The sequence below is a fragment of the Leptonychotes weddellii genome, chromosome 15 (genome assembly GCF_054177405.1).
Source record: "Leptonychotes weddellii isolate Sample4059 chromosome 15, ASM5417740v2, whole genome shotgun sequence".
In the NCBI taxonomy this organism is placed as follows: domain Eukaryota; kingdom Metazoa; phylum Chordata; class Mammalia; order Carnivora; family Phocidae; genus Leptonychotes; species Leptonychotes weddellii.
This window is the reverse complement of record NC_138383.1, coordinates 42,624,832-42,651,088: the sequence shown is the minus strand read 5'-3', so window position 1 is coordinate 42,651,088 and position 26,257 is coordinate 42,624,832. Positions and strand designations below refer to the sequence as shown.

The 26,257-nt window shown below is 49.3% G+C and overlaps 1 protein-coding gene across 5 annotated transcripts in view; it reads left to right on the top strand.

Annotated features, from left to right (window-relative positions):
• Nucleotides 1-26,257, top strand: part of LOC102748820 (multidrug and toxin extrusion protein 1) — a 56,511-nt gene that overhangs the window by 19,811 nt on the left and 10,443 nt on the right. For 4 of the 5 annotated variants that reach the window (XM_081805647.1, XM_081805649.1, XM_081805650.1 and 1 more), the window contains exons 2-14: nt 5,153-5,254; nt 6,743-6,811; nt 7,745-7,893; nt 8,752-8,794; nt 10,008-10,052; nt 13,118-13,215; nt 13,477-13,574; nt 13,680-13,793; nt 13,879-13,946; nt 18,277-18,385; nt 18,503-18,578; nt 22,221-22,290; nt 22,971-23,103. In XM_081805647.1, the coding sequence (XP_081661773.1) occupies nt 5,153-5,254; nt 6,743-6,811; nt 7,745-7,893; nt 8,752-8,794; nt 10,008-10,052; nt 13,118-13,215; nt 13,477-13,574; nt 13,680-13,793; nt 13,879-13,946; nt 18,277-18,385; nt 18,503-18,578; nt 22,221-22,290; nt 22,971-23,103 (1,174 nt within the window). The remainder of the gene's footprint in view (nt 1-5,152; nt 5,255-6,742; nt 6,812-7,744; nt 7,894-8,751; nt 8,795-10,007; nt 10,053-13,117; nt 13,216-13,476; nt 13,575-13,679; nt 13,794-13,878; nt 13,947-18,276; nt 18,386-18,502; nt 18,579-22,220; nt 22,291-22,970; nt 23,104-26,257) is intronic. The other variant, XM_081805648.1, reaches the window with a different exon arrangement.

The window sequence follows — 26,257 nt, the reverse complement described above, 5'->3', positions numbered from 1 at the left end:
CCACACCTGCAAAGGGTAAGGTGGGTGGGTGCGTCTTCCTGGCGCGGTGACAATTCTGTTTGTGGGACCCAGTGATACCTGCTGTGGTGTGCATGGGGGCAAGATAATGCCACGGAACGAAAATTCATCCAGCAAAAAAGGTGTTTGTGAAGCTCTCTTGAAAAACGGGAAGAATGCGTGGTTTGGAATCTCCATACCTGGCCCCCAGTTCCTGCTTTGATCTCAGAAGGCAGGTTAGGAAAAGCTGTGTGAACTTGAGTAGTTCCTAACTTCTTTTAGTCTCTGCTTATCCATCCATAAGCTGAGGAGAATAATCTGTGCCCAAAATTCCCTCACAGGGTTGCTGTGAGAAAAGTCTGTATAAGGCTTTTATAATACAACAAGCAAACGCCACGAGGCAGCATGCTGAGACCCAGCCTCTCCAAGGACAGGTCCTCTGTCTCTGCAGGTCCCCGAAGTAACCTGGCCCCCCTTGATGTAGGGGACCTTCCAGGTCTCTGGGATGAACACTGGCCTAACTGCTGGGCCCTTTATGTTTGTGTGTGTATAGATAGATGTGTATAGATGTGTGCATAGATGTATATGACTGTGTTAGTTACAAAATTTGTCCTCGTAGAAAAAAACCCTGGAACACCACGACAAAGAAGCAAAGGAAAACACCACCCAGAGATAATTTGGGTGTTTTCCTTCCAGTCTTGTGTGTCTGGGTTTGTATGTGACGGCTTTACCCAATGAAGTCATAGAATTCTGGCGCTTGTTTAGTCTCTTATGAATTGTATATGGAGCCCCTCTTGGTCTTTGTACAGCCCTATTCCCATCTGCTGTGAGTTTTCTATTTCCTGAGGGGCTTGGAGGAGGAGAAGATGCCTCCTCCTCCGTGCTCAGTGTCCCATACTCTGCTCTCCAAGGATCTACCGTCCGTTAGGTGGGATGCCTGGTCTGAATCTCCTCTCTCTGATTTTGGCTCTCCCATTCCCTGTCTCCCTTCCAGGCCTCTTATATGAGCATTGACCCGTAAGGATCCGAGATAGGCTTCAGCCTCAGGTGTTCAGACTTCCTTACCTCGCTCCCATCGAGCTTTTAATGAGGCCTATAAAGAGAGAACACAAGGGAAAGAGGTGCATGTCTTGTATTTCTTTTTTTAAATTTTATCTTTATTGCCAGGCTCAGTCGGAGTCCTGAAAAATAATCCCAGAGAGGGATTGCTCGCTCTCCGGGAGCATGGGCTGTGCACACCATTACCGAGGCTGGAAATGGAGAATAGCCTGGGTCCAAACCGAGGGAGCTGGTTTCCGGCTGTGTGCACGAAGGACCATCTGAGAGGGAGCTGGAGAACCTTCTAGGGCTGCAGGGCGGAAGGACCAGAGCAGGCCCCGCAGGGTGAGGGGCCTCTGGACGGACGGGCCAGACTACACACGAGGCATGCAGGCTGATGGTTTGATTTTTATCCTATAGGCAGTGGGGAAAGTCCTTGGTGACATGTAACCTCAGTAGGAGGAAGCTTCCACACAGGCACAGGATGGTTTAGGCTAAGGTGATAAAGGTTTGCAAGAATGGGAGGCATTTCAAAGGGGGCAGGTGGGCAGAGGAGGCCTGGGGGTGGTCTGGGACCCTCCCTGGCTCTTTCCCTTCCTTTCCCAGGCCTCCTAACTGTCTCTCAGCTGGATGCACATCTTCATCCCCCTTCCGCCTTGATCCCAGTCTGGACCACGGCAGCCTCCTTGTGTCTTCTTCTCTCTTCAGCTCACGTTGCCCCAAATGCTCCATGTGGAGCCAGGCACCAAAGTCCTCTTTTAGAGGGGAATGGGCATGTGAGCTTGTCACCCCCTTTTGTTGGTCTTGTGAGGTTCTCTGGGGTAGGGCTCCTGTCAGGCGCCCGGGTCTTATCTTATTTCTCTGGCTCCCGGTGGTCCTTCCCCCAGCCTTGCCTCAGACCCCATACCCTCGGGCTGCTCTGTTTCCTCTGCCTGGAACGTTCTCCCCGGACGGACAGCCCACCTTCACCTGCTTCTTCACCATTCAGGTTTCAGTGGAGCTTCATTTCTTCCCGAACCTTCTCTGACTCCCAGGTTGTGCTCTTAGAACTCCTCTGTCTTCTTTGTAGTGCCCATCACCTGTGTAATTGGTGGTGTTATTTCACGTTGAACCTCTTTCCGGGCTCTATGGTGGGTTCCATGGGCGTAGAAATGGAGCAACGGTGTTCATCTTGCTTGGCATGTAGTTTGTGCTCCAAAGATGTTGACCCCAGTTGACCATCTGTAAGTCAAGTGACTTGGGTCCCAGTTGTGCCTCTGTGACTAGGCCAGCTGTGTGACTTGGGGCTGCCTGGGTTTTCTCATATGTCAACGAAGAGGCTGTACTCCCATGACCTCGAGGCTCCTTCCAGGGCTGACTTTTCGATGCCAGGGGTGAGCTTTCAGGCATCCACGGGAGGGGGGTGAGACCAGGGCTTCCAGAACGGTGCTCACACAGCAAGCTCACTGGGCAAGCCTACGCCTGTTGCCTTTGCAGCATCTGGCCCTGGAGAGCACCCTTCCAAAGCCTGCAAGTGGCAATAGTTTTGGTTATTGCTGCCTGGTTAAAAAAATGAGCGGGGCCTCCGTGATAGGAAGAAACAGAGGCACGGTCAGTCTGGCGATTTCTTCCGTACATTTGTCTACAGCTAGTCACTGCCCATCAGGCTGTTGTTGAGACAGCCATCCTTGAGACACGTGGGGGAACAGAATTGGCTAATTGCTCAGGCATGGCAAGAGGCCCCGTGATGGGTCTCGTCCTTGACCCCGCCGCGTCTTGACCGGGTGTGGATGGGATGGGTGTGGGGGTGTTGAAAGGCAGATCCCACAGCGCCAGAGACATCTGGGATGTCTCTTGAACTAGGGCAGGGCATGGGCCTGCTGAGCAATGTCCCCAGGTGATCCTTATGTACGTGAACCACAGCGATGGCCAAGAGCTCACCCAAAGGGCTTAAAACCAGGATTTGAAAACAAGTATGCGCGGCTAGCAAATATCAGCTCTGGAGGCAAGATCTCCCTGGGACTGATGGTCAGAAAACGTTTCTGTGTTGTGCAACCTGAACCCCATGTTACCGTCACTCCAGCAAGGCTGCAGTGGCCCCAACAAAGAAATGGTTTGAGCATCTCACATGGATGAGCTTAACTCAGCCAGACTCCCTGGCCTTTCGTCTAGGCAACATAACTCTTTCCAGCCTTGGACTGGGCACTTGCCCTGAGAAAACGCCCGTTTCCCCACCCAAGTACAAAAGGTGTTCGCGCAATTAGTAATAGCAAAATCGGGGAAGTGGCCCAAAGGCCTGACCCTAGATGAGGCTGAGCACGTTCTTTATGCAAAGCCACGAAAACAGCTTGTGGGGGACCGGAGCATCATGTAGCAGAAGTAGGCCATTCTGTGGAAAGGGGGGAAACAGATTCCATGACGCAACCATTTGTAAGAGTTGACATGGCTGAGAGGGTAATGACCTGAAAAGATTTGAAAGTGATGCTGAGTTTACAAAAAAAAAAAAAGGACTCTGTGACCTTCATTTTTTTTTTTTTAAAGATTTTACTTATTTTATTTGAGACCGAGAGATTGAGAGAATGAGCGGGAGGAGGGGCAGAGGGAGAAGCAGACTCCCCCGCAGAGCAGGGAGCCCAGCACGGGACTTGATCCCAGGACCCTGGGATCACCACCTGCGCCGAAGGCAGATGCTTCACCCTGAATCAAGCCACCCAGGCGCCCTGTGACCTTTAAAGTTACAAAAACTCACAGTCAAACAGACATCAAGCTCTGCTGGATGAAACCACAAAGCCCACCTGTAGGGTGGTGACATGGCCTAGATCGTGGCCATCCCCTGATATAGGCCTACTGGGGGTGGGGGGACGGGGGTCCCTTGGCTCTCGCTTTAGGTTCTCTAGAATTGGGTTTTTCATACCAACTTTTTGATTTTTCACCCCTGCCCCCAGCTTTTCATTGTCCCTTGCCTCTTGTCTCGTCTTTGGCTTACTTTTGCAATGCATTCTAAAAGCGTCCCTTCTGCCCTTCTCAGTAGCAGAAGGTCCTATTGGACTAGAAGCTGTGCCGCTGGGGGCCCAAGAAGGAGGGCACCTTGTCCGCAGTTGTGACTCTTTAGGCACCTGTTCTGTCTTCCGGGGAATGGGAGTCAGACCTCAGTGCCTCTCGGACCACGTAAACCTCCTTGGGAGAGGGGCTTTCCCGAGAGGTACTGCATGGCCAGGGTCTGGCAGGTGGCAATGGTGGGGTGTGAGGTAGTTGGGAATTACCCTAAGGAAATAAGGTCAGTGTCCAAACAGGCAACTATAGGATTGTGGAGCAACTCATGGTAGTTCTTGGAATGGTGAGGAAGAATGGCTCAAGGTTCCGGAAGCAGATTTTGCCCTCCCACCTGAGCCTTCTCAGGATTCAAGAATTAAAGGTGCTTGGCAGATTGGGGGATGTCTCACCCCAAGATTCCAGAGCCCACCGACCTTCCGGTTGGAGAGCCCCATTCTTAGCTCAGGGGTTCCTGTTTGTGGCATCTCGTGCTGGCTTTTGAAGGCTGTATTCCCTCCAGTCCTCCCTGGGAATGTGAGATGACAAGGGGGTTATCCCAGAAGGCGGCCTCTGAGAATTTCAGAGAAAATATACCTGTGATCTATGGCTTGAGAATCTTAACATGAAAAATCAACTCAAAAAGCCGGGAAGTTCTCAAAAATGGGATGCTGATCGCGGTTGCAAATGAACTCTTGAATATCCTTCAAGAAGCCTACCAGAAGTCGCACGTTTGTCTGTGAAAGTGGGCAGAGGCTGACTAACGGCCGAATTTCTGTACCTTTTTTTTTTTAAGATTTATTTATTTGAGAACAAGAGAGCACGATCGGGAGGGGCAGAGGGAGAGGGAGAATCTCAAGCAGACTCTGCACTGAGCGCGGAGCGCAACTTGGGACTCCATGTCACGACCCTGAGATCACAACCTGAGCCGAAACCAAGAGTTGGACCCTTAACCGACCGCCCTACCCAGGCGCCCCTTCGTTTCTTTACTTCTGACTGGAGTCGATTTGGAGAGCGTGGGGGGCGCCCCCATGCGCGGGGACCTCGCGCCCTCCTCCCCCTGTGATGGTTGGCACTCATCTCTAGCTCCTTTTCTGTCTCTTCCAAGTTCTTGGCGCAGTTGATGGTGTTTCTGATCAGTTTCACAAGCTCTGTGTTCTGTGGCCACCTGGGGAAGCTGGAGCTGGATGCTGTCACTCTTGCCATCGCGGTACGTATGGGACTTGCTAACACACCTTTCTGAAAGCCGTCGGTATGAGTTTCCTCTCTCAGGAAGTCCCACTCTTTAAGGGCTTAAACCAGCACAATTCATTATCTCGGTGCTGGAGGTCAGAAGTCTCAGATGGGTTTTGCTGGGCTGACAAAAGGTGTTGGCCGGGCTGTCACCTTACTTCCCGTTTGCAACTATAATTCTCCTTTGCCCTGTAAGTTCACATTTTTCCAGGCTCTGGGGGTTAAGATGGGACATCTTTGGAGGGCTGTTACTCTGTCTGCCACATCAGTGAATCTGTAATCCATGGAGCTCTTGACTCCTGCCCCCCACTTCCCATCTCCATGATACAGAACTGGAAGATGACATCCTGGGTCCTAGTGTCTAAACCTAAAATTGGGAGGAACCCCAAATCCTCTCTGTATCTTAGATGTGAATCCCCCAAACCAAAGAGATGTCATCGACCTCTGTCAGGGGCTAACTGGCTATGTGTGGCCAAATGGTCCTGCCGACTTGTTTCGTTGGCCAGCTGGGTGTTTCTAGAAAGGTGGAGTCCGTGGCTTTCAGCAGATGTGTGTCCCGCTTCTTCTCCGCCTCCCCGGTTCCCCCTCGCTGCTGCCCTGCTCAGGCACACGTTTGCCTTATCTGCCTGGTCTCCCTAGCCATTGGCGTTTGCTGCCTCTGAACTGTGCAGGACTATTCTGAGTTGGTCCCAGGTATATATATGGATTGTCTTGCTTTCAGGGAGCAACATGGGCAACCCCCAGCTTAATTATCCTTTTGGGGTTTTAATGTTTGGAAGTCTGGGGGAAGAAATGCATTCAGCGAGCCTCTAGCAGATGCCCTTTCGCCAAGGAAGTGCAAGAAGGCTGGTGCTTCTAGGCTGAGCCCAGTTGGGGCTGTTGTCCTTGGTTAGTGCCCTGCAGACTTAGCTGCAGATGGCAGGTTCCAGACATCCTGTGATGCCACGCCCTGGTGTTGGGGGTGCTTCCCTGGGCTCCCCAAAGCTCCAGGGACCCGGGGATTTAGTTGGTGTCCCTAGTCAAGACAAGTGCACCCAGGAGCTCTGTGACCTTGACTTCAGAGGCTTGATTCTGAGCCCTTTAGAGTCCTTTGGGATACTGTCCCAGGCCGTGCTTGGTCTGGGGCAAGTGGACTTATCCAGAACTGCTAATGTGTGACATGGCATTCCCCTTAAGGACGACTCACGTTCCTCTGAAATTGGGGACCAAAATGCCCAGCACTTGGGAAAGAAAAGGGCTCGGTAATAACCTCTGGCTGAGATTTTTCTTCTCTCCAAGTTTGTTGCCTGTCTTTTAATTAAGTGGGCCCAGAGGATTTGTGCCAGCGCTCCAGGGGGAGGACAGAGCTGGGTAGGGTGACTTGGGAGGGTTGCCGGAGGCACATGGCAGCCTCTGATCAGTGGGGACAGAGAATTCGCCTTCCTGTCTCCCTTATACTGCGTGGCCGTCTTGGGTTTCTTTCCAGGTCATCAATGTCACTGGTATCTCCGTGGGCTTTGGCTTATCTTCTGCTTGCGACACGCTCATGTCCCAGGTAAGCGGAAGCTGCAGGTGACTCTGGCAAGTGACTGTGGACACGGGAGCTGGGAGGGCCCCACCGGCAGGAAGTGGGGAGGGTCTTGTGCACAGAGGGAGGGACTCCCCGACGGCAACCCCTCAATTCCACTATCCAGTGCTTGCTTTTTTGGAAATGTGGCCGGGTGCCTTGCAGGCTTGGGAAGTCGTGTTTGCACGTCTGGCTTACACTACCTTTTGACCAAATAGGGGACATTTTGTACAAGCCCGTCCTTGCACTTTCCACATCACTGAGTTTGGCACCGTCCCGTGCTTCTCGACCTTGAGTGCCCACCCGAGCTCCCTGGGGGGCTTGTTAAAACAGGCCGGGGGCCTCCTGCCAGTGGCATGCTGGTAAATGTTGAATGTCCATGTCTTGGGCGGGAGAAGGGCAGATGTTCTGACCTGCACAGTTTGCTCATTCCGGTGGCAGAAGGAGCTCATTTATAGCTGGTCTCAGGCTGCCACACAGATGTTGCTGAACATGGGCCAGGGAGAGACGTGCACAGTTTGGCTTTTGGAAGCCCGTGGGAGCGGGCTTCGGCCCCCCCACTGGCCGTACCCCAGAGTTTCTGCTTCACAGGTTGGGGGGTGGGGTGGGGGCAAGATACTGCATCTCCAAGAGGTTACCAGCTGATGCCACCCTGACTGGCCATCAGAATCTCATGGGGAGCTTTTAAAAACGACTGCTCTCTGGGGCCCCACGCTAAATCCAGACTGTCTTTGGTGGGACCGTGGCATTGGTGTTTTAAAAACGTTCTCCAGGTGATTCTAATGGGCAGCCAAGTGTGAGAACCAAGAATACCTAAAGAGTGTGGCAAAGTCCTAGGACCATCTGATTGAAGGCTTTTGGGGGGTTGGGGGGGTGTGCCGTTCCTCTGCTAATGGCTTTGTTTGCATTGTGCGCACCCAGACATACGGGAGCCAGAACTTGAAGCACGTGGGGGTCATCCTGCAGAGGGGGATCCTGGTGCTGCTGCTCTGCTGCTTCCCCTGCTGGGCGCTCTTCCTCAACACCCAGCAGATGCTGCTGCTCTTCCGGCAGGACCCGGCCGTGTCCAGGTAAGATGGGCCCATGCCGTGGCAGGGTTGGGTCCGTCTTGGCAGAAAGATGGTCCCATCCAAGTTTAGCAAAGGCTACACACCAGGAGGGGGGTCAGCGTTCCCTAGCTGACTTCTGCCAGGCCATAGTGCTGTCCACACCTGACACCTAAGATCTAGATCCCTCCTTATTTGAATGACTTCAGGGTAAAAAGTTTGGAGCGAGACAAGACTTGCAAATGTCCTCCACTTGACTAAGATAGTAGTTCATGGCGTTTGTTCATGGTTTTGTGGTTCTTGACCCTGGTTGATACTCAAATCACCTGGGTGTTTTAAAAACCCACCCATACCTGGTCCCCCACCCCTCTCAGGGTTCTGTTCTAATTGGCCTTGGGGGCAGCATGGGCATCAGTGTCTTTCAAAGTTCCCCTAGATGATTCTAATGTGCTGCCAAGTTTTGAGGCCTGGCTTAGTTCATAAGAACCTTTAAAACAAGTTCTTGTCCTAGACCAGTGGCTGTGAACCTAGGGGACCTTTGGCAACGTTGGGAGGCATTTCTGGTTATCTGTCAGAACTAGTATGGGGAGAAGCCAGAGATAACTACAAAACATCCTCCTATGCACAGCAGAGAATTATCTGGCCATCGTGCTGAGTTTGAAAAACCCTTTCCTAGACCTAAAGATTTGGAATAACCAAGAGAGGTAACCTGGGTATAAGATGATGAGGTCTGTGGGTCCATTTTCACATTTGCTCCAGCACGTGAAGCTCATTGATTCGAAAAGAGCCAAGAATGGGAAAGGGGTGTTAGGTAGCTTATCCTCCCTACCCTTCCCTCAAAACGGAGACCCCTGCCACCTTTTTTTTCTTTTCGTTATGTAGGCTGACCCAGGACTATGTCACGGTCTTCATTCCAGCTCTTCCTGTAAGTTTTCAAGGGGTTACGGGGCCCCCTTCTTGAGGTTCACTGGTAGAAGGCAGCTGCGGTACCTGGGAGCTCAGTGTGTTGGGTCAGTCTTCCAGGATTCATACATGTGACGTTGGCTCCTTCAAGAACCGTGGCTTTCATTATGCTCATGAAAGACACACGTGTCTGTCCCTCAAGGAACACCTGGGTCAAGGCAAGTCCAGGAGGCCCCTGTCCGGAACTCCTACGAACTTCCGGAATCACGCACCAAAAGGAGTTCAGACTTTTTTTTTTTTGGATGGTGGTAATTTCTTCCCGGTGTCAGAATCCCTGAGGGCCTCACTCTGAACTTTCAGATTTGTTTTCCTTGCTGAGCGTGATCGCATAGCTCCCTCAGTGTGTGTGTGTGTTGGACACAGTAGTCCGTGGTCAATGAACAGTCAAAGCTCATTTTATTCAGTTGGGTGGTATGACTGTCTTGGTTTGCATGGGCTGCCATAACAAAACACAGACTGGGTGGCTCAAACAACAGAAATCAATTTTTCTCACGCTGGTGGAAACAGGAAAGTCCAAAATCAAGGCGTGGCAGGGTTGGTGTCCTCGAAGGCCTCTCTCCGTGGCTTGTAGATGGCCTCCTCCTTGCTGTCTCTTCTCCTGGTGGTCCCCCTGAACAGGTGCAGCCCTAGGGTCTCTCATCTTACAATGACACCAGTCCTATTGGGCTAGGGCCACTCTAATGGCCTCATTGTAACTTAATCAGCTCTTTAAAGACCATCGCCAAATAAAGGTCCCATTGGGGGTTAGGGCTTTGACTTGGGAATTTGGATGGATACAATTCAGCTCTTAAAAGTAGCTATCTGCTCTCCTGATTGGCCTTGTGGTCTTTAATTTATACTGAAATCTTTAACGCTTAATATTCTTTTAATTGTTCCACCAAATAGGACTGTTATCTAGTCTATACCATAAAAGGGGTGCCTCCCTTAGAGTTTGCCCAGGGGCCTCCTTGATAGCCCACCACCCCTGGAAGAATCCTTGCCATGCACTCAAGGGAACCGCTCTCCCAGACCCTAGGGTCTCTTGGATCATGTTGGAACACCCTGGCCCCAGACACCCTGGCTGCCGCCCCCTGCCCCCGGTCCCCCTCTTGAGATGGGGTGCTTCTGTGGCATGGAAGCAGAGGGCAGCCAAGCCGAGGCCAAAATGTTAACCTTTGTCTCTTATTCTCTTGTAGGCAACGTTTCTTTATACATTACAAGTTAAATATTTGCTCAGCCAGGTAATGCAGACTCTCCTTTCTCTTTGTGTGTGTGTGTGGGGCTCGTGGGAGTTTATGCCTTTCAGTGATTGGGGGGGCCCTGAAAATACTCAGGAACCACTGAAGTACATTTCCCCGTGTTGTAGGCGTGGGACTTTGGTGTGAAGAGGTTTATGAAGTGAAATCAAGGAGAGGATACGTTATTGTTGGCTTTGGAAAATTCTTATCCGATTCCCCCTCGGAAATAATTGCCATTGGCCGATTACGGTTAGCACTGGAGTGGTCTTTGGCTCTGTGCTCTTACCTGGCTCCCTGGCAGTAAGGGTGTGTGCCCGTGGGCCCTGCAGAGGGCACCTGTCGGGCTCCAGGGAGCCAACCTCTCAGCCCGACTCTCCTCAGTGGGGCGTGAAGGCCCACGTTGTAATGATACCTCACGTCGGTTAGATCTCCACACGTGACTGACAGCCCCGGGACGGTAGGTATGGATTTATGATGCTAGCGTATGTGGGACCATGGACTTGCTTCCAGGTGAATCCAGGTAAATGAGGGTACCGGGCAGTGGGTCATAGCCCCGGGGGCTGGCTCTCCAGGACACATGGAGGGGCCAAGGGAGGGGAGAGAGAAGGGAGGAGGTTTTCCATCTATTTAGTATTCTTAAGTGTAAGATCTTACCCTGTGAGTGAAACATTTCAAGTCTTCATCGGTGTCTATAAAGAGGCAGAAATCTCCATCTGCTGTCAGCCCATAACCTTGCTTGAAGCCATGTAGAGGCTGTAGTCTGCTCAGGACCTTCTCCCTGACAGTCAGTCTCCCAGCAAACGCAGGAGCTCCTGACCGCAGGCTCCAGCTTGGTCCAGTGAGGAGAGTGGAAGTGAAAACCCCTCTCTCTGATCCTCGGAGGGACAAGGAAAGATCGAGAAGTAGGAGCCCGGAGCTGAGAGGGGCAAGGAGGCGTGACCTGGGTTTTGGAGAACACGTGGGGTTCTCAAGGCATCTGGGGTCACCGAAGGGTGAGAATGCAGAGGCCACGAGTCGGGTGGAGGGACACAACCAGAGAGGTGTGTTGGCCCTGGCTCAGCGTATGGGGCCTTGTGTTTGTTCTCTGCTGCGGATATTTCAGTTGGTGGGAAACCAATCAATTGCCGGGGGAAGAGAGAATTACGGACATGGTCCAAACAAGAGATGCCGTGGGTCTCTGACAAGAAAGGATGTCCTGTGGGAGGAACGGGAGACATATGCCGGGGTGGATCCTAGAGAATGAAATGATCCTTGGGTGCAGGGACGGGCGGGAGAGCCAAGCGTTGCATGTAACCCAGCTTCCATCTTGGGGTGAAGCAGCTGGTCTGGGGGCAGAGTTAACACGGTGGAGAGCCCCAGATGAAACCGGCGGGCTGCTGAGACTTTTAGTGGGGAGAGTTAGAGAAGGCGGCTGGACTGGCTTCTGCTGACCTTCCTTTGCGGGAAGCTTTCTCTGGCATGTTTTTGGTTTCCATCTGTGTGCACATGGCTCCCACATTTCCAGCTCTAACTGCCAGTCTTGCCTGCTGCCCGTGGGAGGCCTATGCACGTTGTCCTTGACCTTCTCATCCCCCAGGCCTGCCTCCACTTGGCCCACCTTCCCTTCCAGTCAGTGACCTCCAAAATCTTCTCTTTGGGTAACCTGTCCTCACATGGGACTCCCATCTTTTCTTTCACTCCCACGGCCCATCAGTGATGGTCCTGTAGGTCCTGCCTGTCCCCCCCTGCCTTTACCCCCCCCATGCTTCAGTTCCTCTCTTGTTCTTCCTCTTCCTTTTGTGATAACTTCAGGAGCCTCTTACTGAGTCTCCCTGCTCCCAGTCCTTCCCTGGGCCAACCCCACCCCATGCTCCTTCTTTTACCTTCTACCTGAAAGGCAGGTGTGGTCACCTGCCTCCTTTGCTGAAAAACTAAGCAGGTCACCTGATAAATTAGTGACCCATAGTAGTGGTTGGTCACGATCGTTGTCCTGGCCCCTGAGCCCAGGACTACTGAGGCCACTAGAGACAAACCCGCAGCACGGCAGAGTCGGGTTTGCCAGCCATGGTGGGGATCAGGGAAGTGTGATGCTCACCCAACAAAGGGGGAAGAGTGCTATGATTCTGAAGGTTGGAGCTCAGGTGCAGTCCAGGGGAGGCCATGTTTTGGTGGGCTCAGAGCAAAGCAGGAGAAGGTCTGCCCTGCCAAGTGGACCCAAGGCCTCCCTCCTCGGGGAGCTCAGAGAGATGCAGATTGCCATGTCCAGAAATCCATGAGAAGCTCTCCCCCCCACCCCCCGCAAGATGGAAATTGCGGCTACTTTTTTGTGTGTGTGAGAGAGAGAGAGAGAGAGAGACGTCAATCCCCCAGGGAGGTGAGGGATCTTTTAGGTTTAGCGATACGACTTCAGCAAGATGTCCTGCAGATTTTAGAGAGCCAGGTTTCTCAGAAAAAACATTCAGAGAAGGGGCCAAGGTGACAGTTGGCACCTGGGAGAAGCAGCACCTCCTGTGAACGTCACCCCTGGCTTCGTCGTGTCCGTGATTCTGTCCCGATGCTTGGCGGGGTGGCTTTGTACATCCCCAGCCGGTGTGCGTCGTTCTCCTCTTCTGCCGGAAGTCTTCATTGAGATGCCAGACAGCCTGGACTTTTCTGCCTTGTACTTGTGAGCGGAGCCAGGTGTGATGGAATCCTTCCCGCACTCTAGCTTTGTGAACTCATCTTAGATTTTCTTAGGTCACTGAACTTCCATTTGGTCAAGAAAGTGCTGAGCTTTCACCCACTGTCCAGTGCAGAGGGTGACTTGTTTTTCCCCAATCCCCGTTAGTCCTTGCGGTTTGGGAGGCAAACTGATTTGTCTTCCCGCCTCTTTGCTACCTTCTCATCTCTTGCCTGCATCCCTGTGGCCAGAGCTCCATGCTTCATGCCTCTGGGAGGAGGGAGTGGGAGGCAGGAAGGTAGGAGTAGCCAAGGATGGGCATCCAGTGAGGTTCTTGTGGCAGCCCGCCGCCTCGCCTGTGTGTTTGGGGACCGAGTGGCAGTCCCGCTCCTTGGTCTCCAGCACAGGGTGTGGTCTCTCCTCGTTCCAGGGAATCGTACTGCCCCAGATCGTAACCGGAGCAGCGGCCAACCTTGTCAATGCCCTCATCAACTATCTGTTTCTTCATCAGCTGCAGCTTGGGGTGATGTGAGTCCAGCTGATTCTTGGGAGGGGGGAAGGAATGATCTTGGGATGGGGGAAGGAATGACCGACCGTGTGGCTTTTCCAGGGCAGGATGGTGGGAGGGGGGGTGCCTAGACCTGGTCACGTGTCCGTGTGTGGTCCCCTCCCTGGGCCGCCCTGGAATACACTGTCTGGGATGGACAGTGAGGCTGAGAAAGAAGATGAGTTCAGGGCTTACGCAGGCAGAGGATGGGCACCTCCCCTCACTGGGGCTGTTCTTCACAGCGGGTCAGCACTGGCAAATATGATTTCCCAGTTCACCTTGGCACTGCTCCTCTTCTTCTACATCCTTGGGAGGAAACTGCATCAAGCTACCTGGGGAGGTAAAGACCACCGTTTGTCTTCCATGTCGGACGCAGGTTTTAGCTTGAGTTGAGGTCCAGCCCAGCCACCCACGTGTTGTTAATATGTCTGTGTCCCCGCTACAGGGTGGTCCCAGGAGTGTCTGCAGGACTGGGCCTCCTTTTTCAACCTGGCCATCCCCGGCATGCTCATGCTGTGCATGGAGTGGTGGGCCTACGAGATCGGGAACTTACTGAGCGGTCAGTGTGGGGACAGGTGGCGACGGCTGGTGTAAATGCGGGGGCCCTGTCCGGAAGCAGGGTGTCAGCTGCCTTTCTCCACCAGGCATCCTCGGCATGGTGGAGCTGGGAGCCCAGTCTGTCGTGTATGAACTGACCGTCATTTTGTACACGGTGAGTGTCTGGGAGCCAGTCGTGGGGAGGTGCTGGATGTTTCCCTTGCAAAAACAGTCCTAAGAACGAGCATAGGCATTCATCACATTAGTAGTTTTTAAACTGGTTGATGAAAGGAAAATTTCATCCTAGAGCCAGGGAGGGTCCATTTGGAACAATGGGATCTTCCCTGTGAGGCCTGGGAAGTTTGGAAGAATGAGTTGCTCAGTGCTGGTCATGCATGTCTTTGATTGCCACACTTGCCAAACATGAAGTATCTTTTCCAGTTGTTACAACACAAATGTCTTTGGGGGCGGGGGGGACAGGTGAGGGGGTCCGAAGGGTGATGGCGCTAGGTACGTGGCAAGAAGAGCCTAGCTCATTGTGTCTCCCCGAACTCCACTCCTGCCTGGGTCTGTTGCTTCTTAAGCTCCGAGTGACCACTCCTAGGTTAGACCCCAAAGACATGAAAGCTGGGTCTTCAGCGGATACCCATGCCAAAGCTCCCAGCAGCATTATTCACGACAGCCAAAAGGTGGAAACAGGGCACCTGGGTGGCTCAGTCGTTAAGCGTCTGCCTTCGGCTCAGGTCATGATCCCAGCGTCCTGGGCTCGAGTCCCACATCGGGCTCCCTGCTCTGCGGGAAGCCTGCTTCTCCCTCTCCCACTCCCCCTGCTTGTGTTCCTGCTCTCGCTATGTCTCTCTCTGTCAGAAAAATAAATAAAATCTTAAAAAAAAAAAAAAAAAGGTGGAAACAACCCAAGAGTCCATCAACAGGTGGATGGAGAAGCAGAATGTGGTCTGTCCGTACAATGGAATATTACTCAGCCTTGGAAAGGGACAGATTTTGATGTGCTAGAGAAGAATCCCAGTTGTCAGAGGCTTTCCTGTGACTTTTATTGAAAACGGCAACTGGAAATTCCGAAGGGCTTTCATCTCTAGCAAGTGCCGCTTTAGAAAAGGAGAATTGTAATGTGAAAGGGACTAAAGCCAGCACACTAATGCTTAGTCCCCCCTGCCCCACCTTGAGGCTGGTTATATTTAAAAGTTACATAAAATATGTAATTGCTATTTTTTTTTAAGATGTATCTATCTATCTTAGCGAGCACGGTGTGGGGGGTGGGAGTGGGCAGAAGTGAGAGGGGCAGAGGGGGAGAGAATCTCAAACAGACCCGGTGCTGAGTGTGGAGCCTGATATGGGGCTTGATCTCACGACCTCGAGATCAGACCTGAGCCGAAACCAAGAGTTGGATGCTTAGCTGACTGTGCTACCCAGATGCCCCCGTATTTCCTTTTTTTTTTTTAAAGATTTTATTTATTTATTTGACAGAGAGAGAGAACACAAGCAGGGGGAGTGGCAGGCAGGGGGAGAGGGAGAAGCAGGCTCCCCGCTGAGCAAGTAGCCCAAGGCAGAGCTCGATCCCAGGACCTTGGGATCATGACCTGAGCTGAAGGCAAATGCTTAACCATCTGAGCCACCCAGGTGTCCCTCCTTTTTTTTATAAAGAATCATTCTCTTGAGGATCTGTGCTCTTTGTTTTTGCTTTTATTCTCTTCTCATGGGATTTTTTAAGTCTGTATCATCACTTCAACACTTGATATTTTATATATATTTTTAATTCCAGTATGTTCAGTAACTATATCCAAATCAAAACTCTCACCAGTGTCTCCTTGAACATGTAATTTTTAAATCAGTCTCCTACTGCGGAGTATTTAATTTCTACTGTTTTAATATTATAAATAACACTTCAAAGACACTTTAGGACAAATATCTTTATATACTTGATTATTTCTTTAAGATAAATTCCTATTAGTGAAAATTAATTACAGTTTTAAGTCTTCTGCATATATTGCCATGTGCTTTCCAACAGGCTTGTAAGAGTTTACACTTGTGTTTCTCTATCGAAAGAAGGATTTGTACCCTTTACTTGTATTCCCCAACTGTTTATATTTTGCCCCATTTCCTTACTTTATCAATCAATGTATCTAAATATCTATCGCCTCCACAATCCGTATTCAAATACCATCCATTGTTCTGATAATGTCTTTTATAACTATTTTTATTCTGGAACTAAAGTGTTATGCTTTTTAAAAAATTAATTAATTAATTAATTAAATTTATTTTATTTTTTAAACATTATATCTATTTATCTGACAGAGAGAGAGACAGGAGAGAGGGAACACAAGTAGGGGGAAGTGGGAGAGGGAGAAGCAGGCTTCCCGTGGAGCAGGGAGCCCGATGCGGGGCTCGATCCCAGGACCCTGGGGTCATGACCTGAGCCGAAGGCAGCCGCTTAACCGACTGAGCCACCCAGGCACCCCTAATTTATTTGAGAGGGAGAGTACGAGCAGGGAGGAGGGGTAGAGGGAGAAGCAGACTCCCAGCTGAGCAGGGAGCCCGATGCGGGGCTCGATCCCAGGACCCCAGGATCATGACCTGAGCCGAAGGCAGACGCTTAACCGACTGAGCCACCCAGGTGCCCTCCCTTTTTAAAAAGATTTATTTATTTGAGAGTGTGCATGTGGGCGCAAGCGTGAGTGGGGGTGGGAGGTAGGTACAGAGGGAGAGAACATGCAGCTGACTCCTCGCTGAGTGTAGAGCCCAAAGCACGATCCCATGACCCACGACCCTGAGACCATGACCCCAAGACCACAATCCCAGCCGAAACCAAGAGCCGGAGCCTCAACCAACTGAGCCACCCAGGTGCCCCTAAAGTGTTATGCTTCTTTAATCTTCTTTAATCTAGAACAGATCCTCAGCCTTTCTTTGTCTTTCTTGACCTTGATGTTTTTGAAGAACAGAGACCATTTTATACAGACTTTCCCTCAATTTGTCGTGCTGACACTTCTTCGTGAAGAGTTCCGAAGTCTGCATTTTTGGCAGGAATACGATAGAAGTCTCACTGTGTTCTGCTCACACGTTCTGTCACGAGGCCGGTGACGTGGATTTGTTCCACGACTGATGCTATTAGCTGATTTCCTGGTTAAGGTGGTGTCTGCTGGGTTTTCTCCATCACGAAGTCATTTTCTTTCCCTTGGTAATTAATAAATACTGGGTGGGAGAGCTGTATGTTTGCTCCCACTGGCGAGTTTCCTGGCGGGGACTCTGTCTTGGAAGTCTTCTGTGTTCCTCAGTGACTGCTGAGATTTCTGTCTAGTGCTAAATTTGTAGATACTAGTAATGACTAATTTTTATTGAACAATTACCATACGTGAGGCCTTGTTCTAAGCAGCTAGCACATAATGAACTCATCCTATCCCCACGGTAACCCTACAAGCTAGGCTCTTATTACAGGATCCATTCACAGAAAATAACTGAGGGCAAGAGAGGGTGAGTAACTTGCTCAGGGTCACATAGCTGATAAATGGCGGCGCCGGGACTTGAACCCAGGCAGTGTGGCTTCAGAAATTCCCATTCCTAACCACAATGCCATCCTGCCTTCCTGTATCTGTTTTAACACTGTTCCTCATCCTGCCCTTCCCCTCCCAAAAGGGTAGCCTACTATCAGCTTGGTATGCATCTTTCTGTTAATTCTTAAGTTCCTTTTTACCCAACATTTTGGGGAAGGGGGAGGTCACCGTTTTAGGATTCTGTCTTCTAAACTTTTTTTTTTTTAAGATTTTATTTATTTGAGAGAGCACATGAGAGGGGGGAGGGTCAGAGGGAGAAGCAGACTCCCTGCTGAGCAGGGAGCCCGATGCGGGACTCGATCCTGGGACTCCAGGATCATGACCTGACCTGAAGGCAGTCATTTAACCAACTGAGCCACCCAGGTGCGCCTAAATTTTTTTTAAGATTTTATTTATTTATTAGAGTGAGCGAGATAGAGCACAAGCTGGGGGAGGTACGGGGGAGAGGGAGGAACAGACTCCCTGCTGAGCAAGGAGCCCAATGTGGGACTCGATCCCAGGACCCTGGCATCATGACCTGAGCTGAAGGCAGATGCTTAACCGACTGAGCCACCCAGGCGCCCTTGTCTTCTAAACTTAATCCCTTGATGGTCTTTCAAACTTAGCTTGGGCTCCTGGCAGTCCATCCTCCCACAAGCAGGAGGAGGAATGCGATCGTGCAGGACCCTCCCATTGCATACCTTAGAAGCCCAGTGAGTGATGCCGATTCACCTTAGCCTGGGGGCACCCCTCTAGACCAAGGGGATGTTGCAAATTAGCCTTCTCAGAACTTTCCCACTGAGTTTTACCAGTGAGGTGTGCAACATGATCTACCAGGCTCCTCTGCCCTGGAGAAGGTGTCACGGTTGGGCTCAGAACTGAGCCCAGAGGCAGGGCTGCATCTTTGCTCCCCGCTCACTCTTTCCTTGTCATTATTACATGTTTCCTTTTGCATTTTAGATACCTGCAGGCTTCAGTGTGGCTGCCAGCGTCCGGGTAGGGACCGCGCTGGGCGCCGGAAACATCGAGCAGGCCAAGAAGTCCTCAGCTGTCGCCCTGCTGGTCACAGGTGCTTAGAGTCTCCCGTCATTGATCACTGGAAAGGTCTTTGCACGGGAAGCTCAGCCCCAGTTCCCTGCAGCCCTCCTTTCTCACTGTGCTGTGTCTCTGCCATTTTTACCTCCAGGACTCTTCGCTGTAACCTTTTGTGTCCTGATGTTAAGCTGTAAGGATCTTGTGGGGTACATTTTCACTACGGACCGGTGAGTGCGGAGATTTTACATTTTTTTTCTTTTTTCTTTTTTTTTAGATTTTCTTGAAATGTGAAATTTGCGGTAAAGAAGTGGTTGGGTAGATGCCTTCCTGGGAGTGCTGCATCTTTTGGCGGGGGGGTCCCTGAGCCATTTGCAAGATCAGAAACCCATCGCTGTTACCTGGGAAGAAAAGATTAGCTCTAGGAGCTAATTTATCATCCAGAATGCCAATGTATTGGGCCCGGGTGCGGATAGATGCTGCTGGAGGTCAGGATATGCATGTATTTTAAAGATTTTGTTTATTTATTTGAGAGAGATCACATAGGCAGAGGTAGAGGGAGAAGCAGACTCCCCACTGAGCAGGGAGCACGATGCAGGACTCGATCCCAGGACCCTGAGATCTTGACCTGAGCCGAAGGCAGATGCTTAACCGACTGAGCCACCCAGGCGCCCGAGCATATGCGTCTATTTTAAAGAAGGAAACTCCTTTTGGGTCCCATTGATTACACTTCCAGTTAATTACTTCATTCCCAGTGACAAATGATTGTGGTATCCAGAATCTGGCCCAAGTGCCTGGTGTGTCCAAGTTGCGTAATATACTCGTCCGTTCCAATTGAAGTTAAAATCTCCCTGAGTTGTCTCAAAGAAATCACATTATCAGACTGATTACCAAGAAGAGTTCTTGTAAGGGATGGATCCGCTCTGAGGTTTTTGGGTTCTGTTGGGTTAGTTGCTTTCATCAGTGAGACTAACTGGTGCATTTTGACTATGTGTTTATATTTTGAGGATAGATCTGATTTGGGATTCTTTTTTTTTTTTTTTAAGATTTTATGTATTTACTTGAGAGAGTGGGAGAGAGAGCACAAGCAGGGGGGAGGGCCAAAGGGAGAAGCAGGCTTCCAGCGGAGCAGGGTGCCCGATGCGGGGCTCGATCCCAGGATTCTGGGATCATGACCCGAGCTGAAGGCAGACGCTCAATGACTGAGCCACCCAGGTGCCCCTGATTTGGGGTTCTTTTATCAACAATTACAAAATGCAAAATTGACTTTTCCTTATGGATTTGAAAAGCAGCTGGTGGATAGGACTGCCGTTCCCAGTTCATTCTGCAGTTTATTTGTGTTTTGACTTTTTTTTTTTCCTAAAGTTATTTATTTGAGAGAGCGAGCAGGAGAGGGAGAATCTTTTTTTTTTTTTTTTTAAGATTTTATTTATTTATTTGACAGAGACAGAGCAGGAACACAAGCAGGGGGAGTGGGAGAGGGAGAAGCAGGCTTCCCCCTGAGCAGGGAGCCCGATGTGGGGCTTGATCCCAGAACCCCAGGATCATGACCTGAGCCGAAGGCAGCCGCTTAACGACTGAGCCGCCCAGGTGCCTTTTTTTTTTTTTTTTTAAGATTTTATTTATTTGAGAGAGAATGAGAGAGAGTACATGAGAGGAGGGAGGGTCAGAGGGAGAAGCAGACTCCCTGCTGAGCAGGGAGCCCGACGCGGGACTTGATCCAGGGACTCCAGGATCATGACCTGAGCCGAAGGCAGTCGCTTAACCAACTGAGCCATCCAGGCGCCCCGGGAGAGAGAATCTTAAGCAGACTCTGTGCTCAGCATGGAGCCCAATACGGGGCTCGATCTCACGACCCGGAGATAATAACCGGAGCCGAAACCAAGAGGCTGATGCTTAATTGACTGAGCCACCCAGGCGCCCGTCTTTTGCCTTCTGGTGTTGGGTTGTCCTCTTTCAGTTTCAGCCATTTCGCTGTGGGGAAATACGATGTTGGAAGTGTCCCTCACTTCAGAGTGAATGGAAGAGCAACCAGAAGTCATTCTCGTTTTCTTGCAAGGGAATCAGAATTAACGTTATCAGATGCGTATGTGTGCTGATGGTGTCAGTAGGCACTGGGCAGACGTTTGATCCTGAGTCTGTCCGCTTCAGGAAATCGTACAGGGCAGGCAAGAACAAGGAAAACAAAAGGCCCACAAACCGTATCTTTGATGATACTATGAGACTGAGAAAACTCACAAAATCAAATTATTTATGAGCTGGCTAGGATCAACGGAAACTGGTGAATTGGTGACATAGATTCTAACAACAGCATGGACAGCTAACCTAATCGAAGAGGAAAAAGGGAGAGAGCTTCTCGACGCAAAGTAAGAAAGGGGGAAATTACTAAAAAAAAAAATCATTTTTTTTAAACCCTGAGAGACTAGTTTGCATGACTTTTGCAAGTAAACTTAAAAAAATCTGGAAGGAATAAATAATTTTCTAGGAAAATGATTTACCAAAACTTACCTTGGAAAACATAGAAGGTCTAAGTAGACCGATTTTCTTAGAAGAAATAAGAAATGTTTATTTTAAAAATCTCAAAAAGCACTAATCCCTGGGGGTTCCAAAGGAGAATTTTATAAAACCTTTTAAAATGTGATTCCGATACTGTTGAACTGTTGCAGAGACCAGAAAAAGGAAAATTTCCACTTTCCGTTTAGGAAGCAAAAATAGAGCATTGGTTGGTACCAAAATCTGAGAAAGTTTGTACAAGAAAAAAAGTTGTAGACCAATATCACTTATTAATACCTATCTTAAAATCCAAAATAAAATGTTAGTGGACAGAATTCAGCAGCATATAAAAAACAGTGCATTTTGATAATCAAGACTATGAAAGTGAATATAATCCTATCAGGTGGACAAATCAAGTTGTGGAACATTATGCAGAGAATGCTAGAACATGAAATGACGGAGACTAGAAGGGGAAGATAAGAGTATGCATTTGTATCTGGACAAGTACAAACAGTACCAAGGATTGTTGCCTCGTCTCGGGGGCGGTGGTGGTAATGGGTGGGCTGGGAACAGAATGGAAGTAAGATTTTTCTCAATACCCTTTTCATACTGTTTGATTTCTTTTAACTGTTGCATATGTTACCTATTCAAAAAATAAAATTCCATCTGAAGAAAAGAACTGTGTTTCTGTCCTTTTTTTGGAGGGGGGAGCGATTGTCTTGTTCCGTGCTGGATTTCTTTTTTGTTTGTTTTTGTTTTTTTTAATTCATTCAACAAATATTTATTGCCGGACAATGTTCTAGGCTTATTTGTTAATCACTCAAGAGAATTATGGATTTTTTTTTTGCCTCCCTGGGTCAGTGGCAGCATTTTCTAGTTTCTCCTCAAGTGTAGGTGTTAAAGTCTCTAGCTGTAGAGGTTAGGGACTATTTTTAGGAACTACGGATAATTCTGTAAACTGTATCCATGGCCTTTATAATTTGCTCACCTTGGTTCCACAGAGAGAACCTTGACCTCTCTGTTGTGCTTCATCCAGACACAGGAAGAGATCTGCATGGAATCATGTTAAAAGAAAGATGGCATTATAATCCAAATTTTATTTTTTTGTGGGGGCACTGGAGTAATAATTCCTTTGCTTTAACTGTCTACATCAGCCGATTGGACTGTGTATTTCTTCTAAAAGTCATGTGATGCATTGTAGGGTTGGTTTCCCCTATGGGCCAAGAAACAGTAGGATTGTCCCCGAATTGGGTGTTGGCTGGAATGCACGAGCCTCTCCTGTTTATGCAGAAGCCAAGTGCCATCACCTGAATCACATAGTCTGCTTTTCCAACATGTCTGTCTACTCCTGATCACCATGTGCTTTCTTTTTCTAACAGAGAAATCGTTGCCCTGGTGGGTCAGGTGATTCCCTTCTCTGCTGTTTGCCATCTGTTTGAAGCTGTTGCTGTAAGTATTATGCAATATTCTTTATTTTTTATTTTATTTTATTTTTTTTAAAGATTTTATTTATTTATTTGAGAGAGAATGAAAGACAGAGAGCATGAGAGGGAGGAGGGTCAGAGGGAGAAGCAGACTCCCTGCTGAGCAGGGAGCCCGATGCGGGACTCGATCCTGGGACTCCAGGATCATGACCTGAGCAGAAGGCAGTCGCTTAACCAACTGAGCCACCCAGGCGCCCTATTTTATTTTATTTATTTATATTTGAGAGCACGCGCGCACAAGTGGGGGAGGGAGGGGTAGAGGCAGAAGCCAACTCCCCGTTGAGCAGGGCCCCTGATGAGGGACTTGATCCCAGAACCCTGGGATCATGCCCTGAGCTGAAGGCAGGCGCCTAACCGACTGAGCCACCCAGCCACCCTGCATTATTCCCTTTCAGCACCTTTATGATCTATGTGTTTCTTCTGATGGTGGTAAATTTAAACAGAAGAGAGCAGCTAGGGTGGGGCAGGTGGGTGATCCTGAATATTTTTAGTGTATTCGCTTGACAAGAACACTGATACGTGATTATGGATTTTTAAGTCCGAGTCCCCCCGGGATGGGACGTGCTCGGGATGGGATGTGCTCGGGATGGGAGTCTTTCCGAAGCCTTGGCAACGTTCTCACGGATGGATGTTTTCTGCCTACAGTGCACAAGTGGTGGTGTCCTGCGGGGGAGCGGCAACCAGAGGGTTGGGGCCATTGTCAATACCATTGGGTATTACATGATTGGTCTCCCCATCGGGATTTCGCTGATGTTCGTAGCCAGAATGGGAGTGGTTGGTAAGCCTTTACCACGGGCCCCAAAAATGACTCTTGGAACATGTAGGCTTTTTTGGGAGACTTGGCTCTGGAAGTTCACGCCCCTCTTACTCCTCTTCCACGCTGACGTACTTGAGCAAAGTAGGATGACTTTTTTTTTTTTAATATTTTATTTTATTTTTTTTTAAAAGATTTTATTTATTTATTTGAGACAGAGAGAATGAGAGACAGCATGAGAGGGAGGAGGGTCGGAGGGAGAAGCAGACTCCCCACCGAGCAGGGAGCCCGATGCGGGACTCGATCCTGGGACTCCAGGATCACGACCTGAGCCGAAGGCAGTCGCTTAACCAACTGAGCCACCCAGGTGCCCCAGGATGACTTTTCTACTCCTCTCCCTGTCCTGTGTCATCAAGTTCTCGCTTCTTCCACGTTGGTGACAGCAGGAGTGCTGAAGACACCTTCAGAAGTGTACCTTTGGTGGCCCCAGTTCTGTCCTTTGGTGACAGCCCTTTTATGGTGAGACCTTGAGGGCGAGTCCGCAGGACGAGTTGAGGCCATTATAAACTGGCCCTATTGGAGTGTTTGGGGTGAGGCAAGAGAGGCCAGGGGTCAGCCTTGCTGTGATTCTTCCAGAACTCTGGCAACGTACCTGGTGTGGTGTCTCTATACATTCATGCCCCCCTGTCGCTTAGCCCTTGTAGCACCTGGAGCTGTGCTCTGGAAGTCACCTTCATGGCCATTCTATACCTTCCACCTCCTGCCCGGTATGACCTTTTAAGCCATGTGTCTTGCAGGTCTCATCCCGAAGGGCATGGGTGTGATGTGTGTGAACATTACAGAAGGCAGGGGACTGTTTATCACCTTACCACCTGTGGAGGAAAGACCGTAATCCACAGCATCTGGAATTACCAGAGCTGATCTTTAAAAGAGTAGGGAAACAAAAGACTGCCCAGCTTTGATTTCTAAAATAATTACTTGGAATACATTGGCAGTTAATAAATGATTCTATTAAAACCTGAACATGTTATCTTTGGGTGAAGTAGTGATGGACTTATTTATCCATCAGTACTTGGCAGGTCCGGAGCGATAAGAAGTCATCTGATACCTCGAGTGAACTCCCCATCCCATTATGCTGCACGTTGTTCTCAAGGTCAATAATATTTTAATGAAAAATACGGGAGATGTTCGAAGAATGGAGTTGCCAATGCAAAGTTCACTGGACTTTCATCATGGTGCAGGAAATTATTTAGCTGAGTTTCTGGCATTATTCATATTTTGGATTCGCCAGTGGCATAGCTAAGGGAAATTGTAGAGGAACCTACTTAAAAATACAGATCTAAAAAAATAAAAATAAAAAAATAAGTTAAAAAAAACTAAAAATATACACCTATCTTATGTTCCCAGTGCTGTACAAGGCCCACTTGTTCACTTGAGAAAAGCATACCTAGTATGTGCAAAGTAGAGGGAGTTAAGAATCCCTTAAAAGAGGTGCCGTGGGAGAAATTTCCAGTTATAAAGTACATTCTGGGGGTGGAATGGGCAGCATGGTGGCTATAGTTAACAATACTGTATCGCATGTTTGGAGGTTACTAAGGGAGCAGATCTCGAAAGTTCTCATGGTCAGAAAAAGAACTTTGTAGCTATATGTGGCAAAAGGTTACCAAGATTTATTGTGATCATTTCGCAATATCTGCAAATACTGAATCGTGATGTTGCACGCTTGAAACTAATATGTCAGTTACATCTCAGTTTAAAAAACGCTGGGATCTCTGGGCAGGTGAGGGCTCCGTGAAAAGACTCCAGTCAATCCCTGCCACCCACCTCTTCCAGAAAAGAAGTATAATATGAACTGGTTTCGAATACTGTGTCACCATTGGTAGGGTCCAGAGTATATCTACACAGAGTGTAGGACAGGCATCATAAGGCTACCCTTAATACCCTCTCGGGCAGCTCCAGCGAATCATGAAGTCCCCATCATAATCCCCTGGGAGGCTTTTCAAATACACACTTTTCTAGGGGATTCTGATACTCACCATGTTTTGGGATTTCTAGGTTGAGTCAAAAATCTTTTAAATGGTGTATAGTGAAATTCCTGGAAATGTAACTCATCACTTTTAAATTACAGCTAGAGATAGCTGGTTATTTTCTGTTTAGGGTGGTTAGGGTAAGCTGGTAGTTTTTATGGATTGGAAACACTGATGTGTGTGTGTGTGTGTGTGTGTATTTCCTGTTATTATTTCCTTACAGGAATGGCAGGTGGCCATCAACTTTACTCTTCTAAATATCGGGCTGATGACTCCTGAAACGTGATATGGGGGTGATTGGTATCAAGGAGCAGATGCGTAAACTATGCACCAAATCTGCCTACCTGAACCTGTAAACCCCGTCTAGTCACCTTGCCCTTACCCAGATCTCGATGGCTGTGGAAATAAAGACCAGCCAAATGGGAAAAGCAAAGGCCATTTATCCTGAGCTTGTTCCAGCAAGGGACTTGGCCACCCATCACTAGAGTTTTGGCAGAGACCCAAAGGCAGAGGAGTGAGAGCTTCGTGGTGGGGAACAGGGGAAAGTGTCAGGTATACCCTGATATGGATGCTGGTGGCCTGGGAAAGAGGTGGGATAACTAGAAGTGGGGCATCCTGTGTGATTGGTCAGGCAGGGGTGCAACCTTGGTTTTCTCTGCTTGGCCCTAAGTTGGAAGCAGGGACAAAATTAAGGAAGCTGTCAATTACTGATCACGTCCTGGCCATTTGGGGTCAACTGTTAAGGAAGTTATTGTTGAGATCCCTGGAGTATCCCGAGAGAGAGCAGTCTGGCCTCCTGCAAATCTGATGGGTAGCAGGCTGGCTTTGGGGGTGTTTGTCATAGATAGGGGTTTCCTGGGTATGTTGCTGCAGGTGGTGGATCATAGTTCTTTTATATATGGTGTGACCATTGTCTGTGTATTTGGGACCTCAGTCTCTTTTTCAGGGAAAACTAGAGACTCCGGGTATTCAGGGAAAACTAGAGAGCCAGATCTTCACCATTGGGATTATTAATCATCTTCATAGTCAACTGTATTGCAAGGTCTTCTTGAGCTCCTTGATGTTGTCCCTCATGGCGATCAACCCATGGGAGAGCGGCTGCACAGAAACATTCAAGACTTGGGAGAAAATGCAACCAACCAGCATCACAA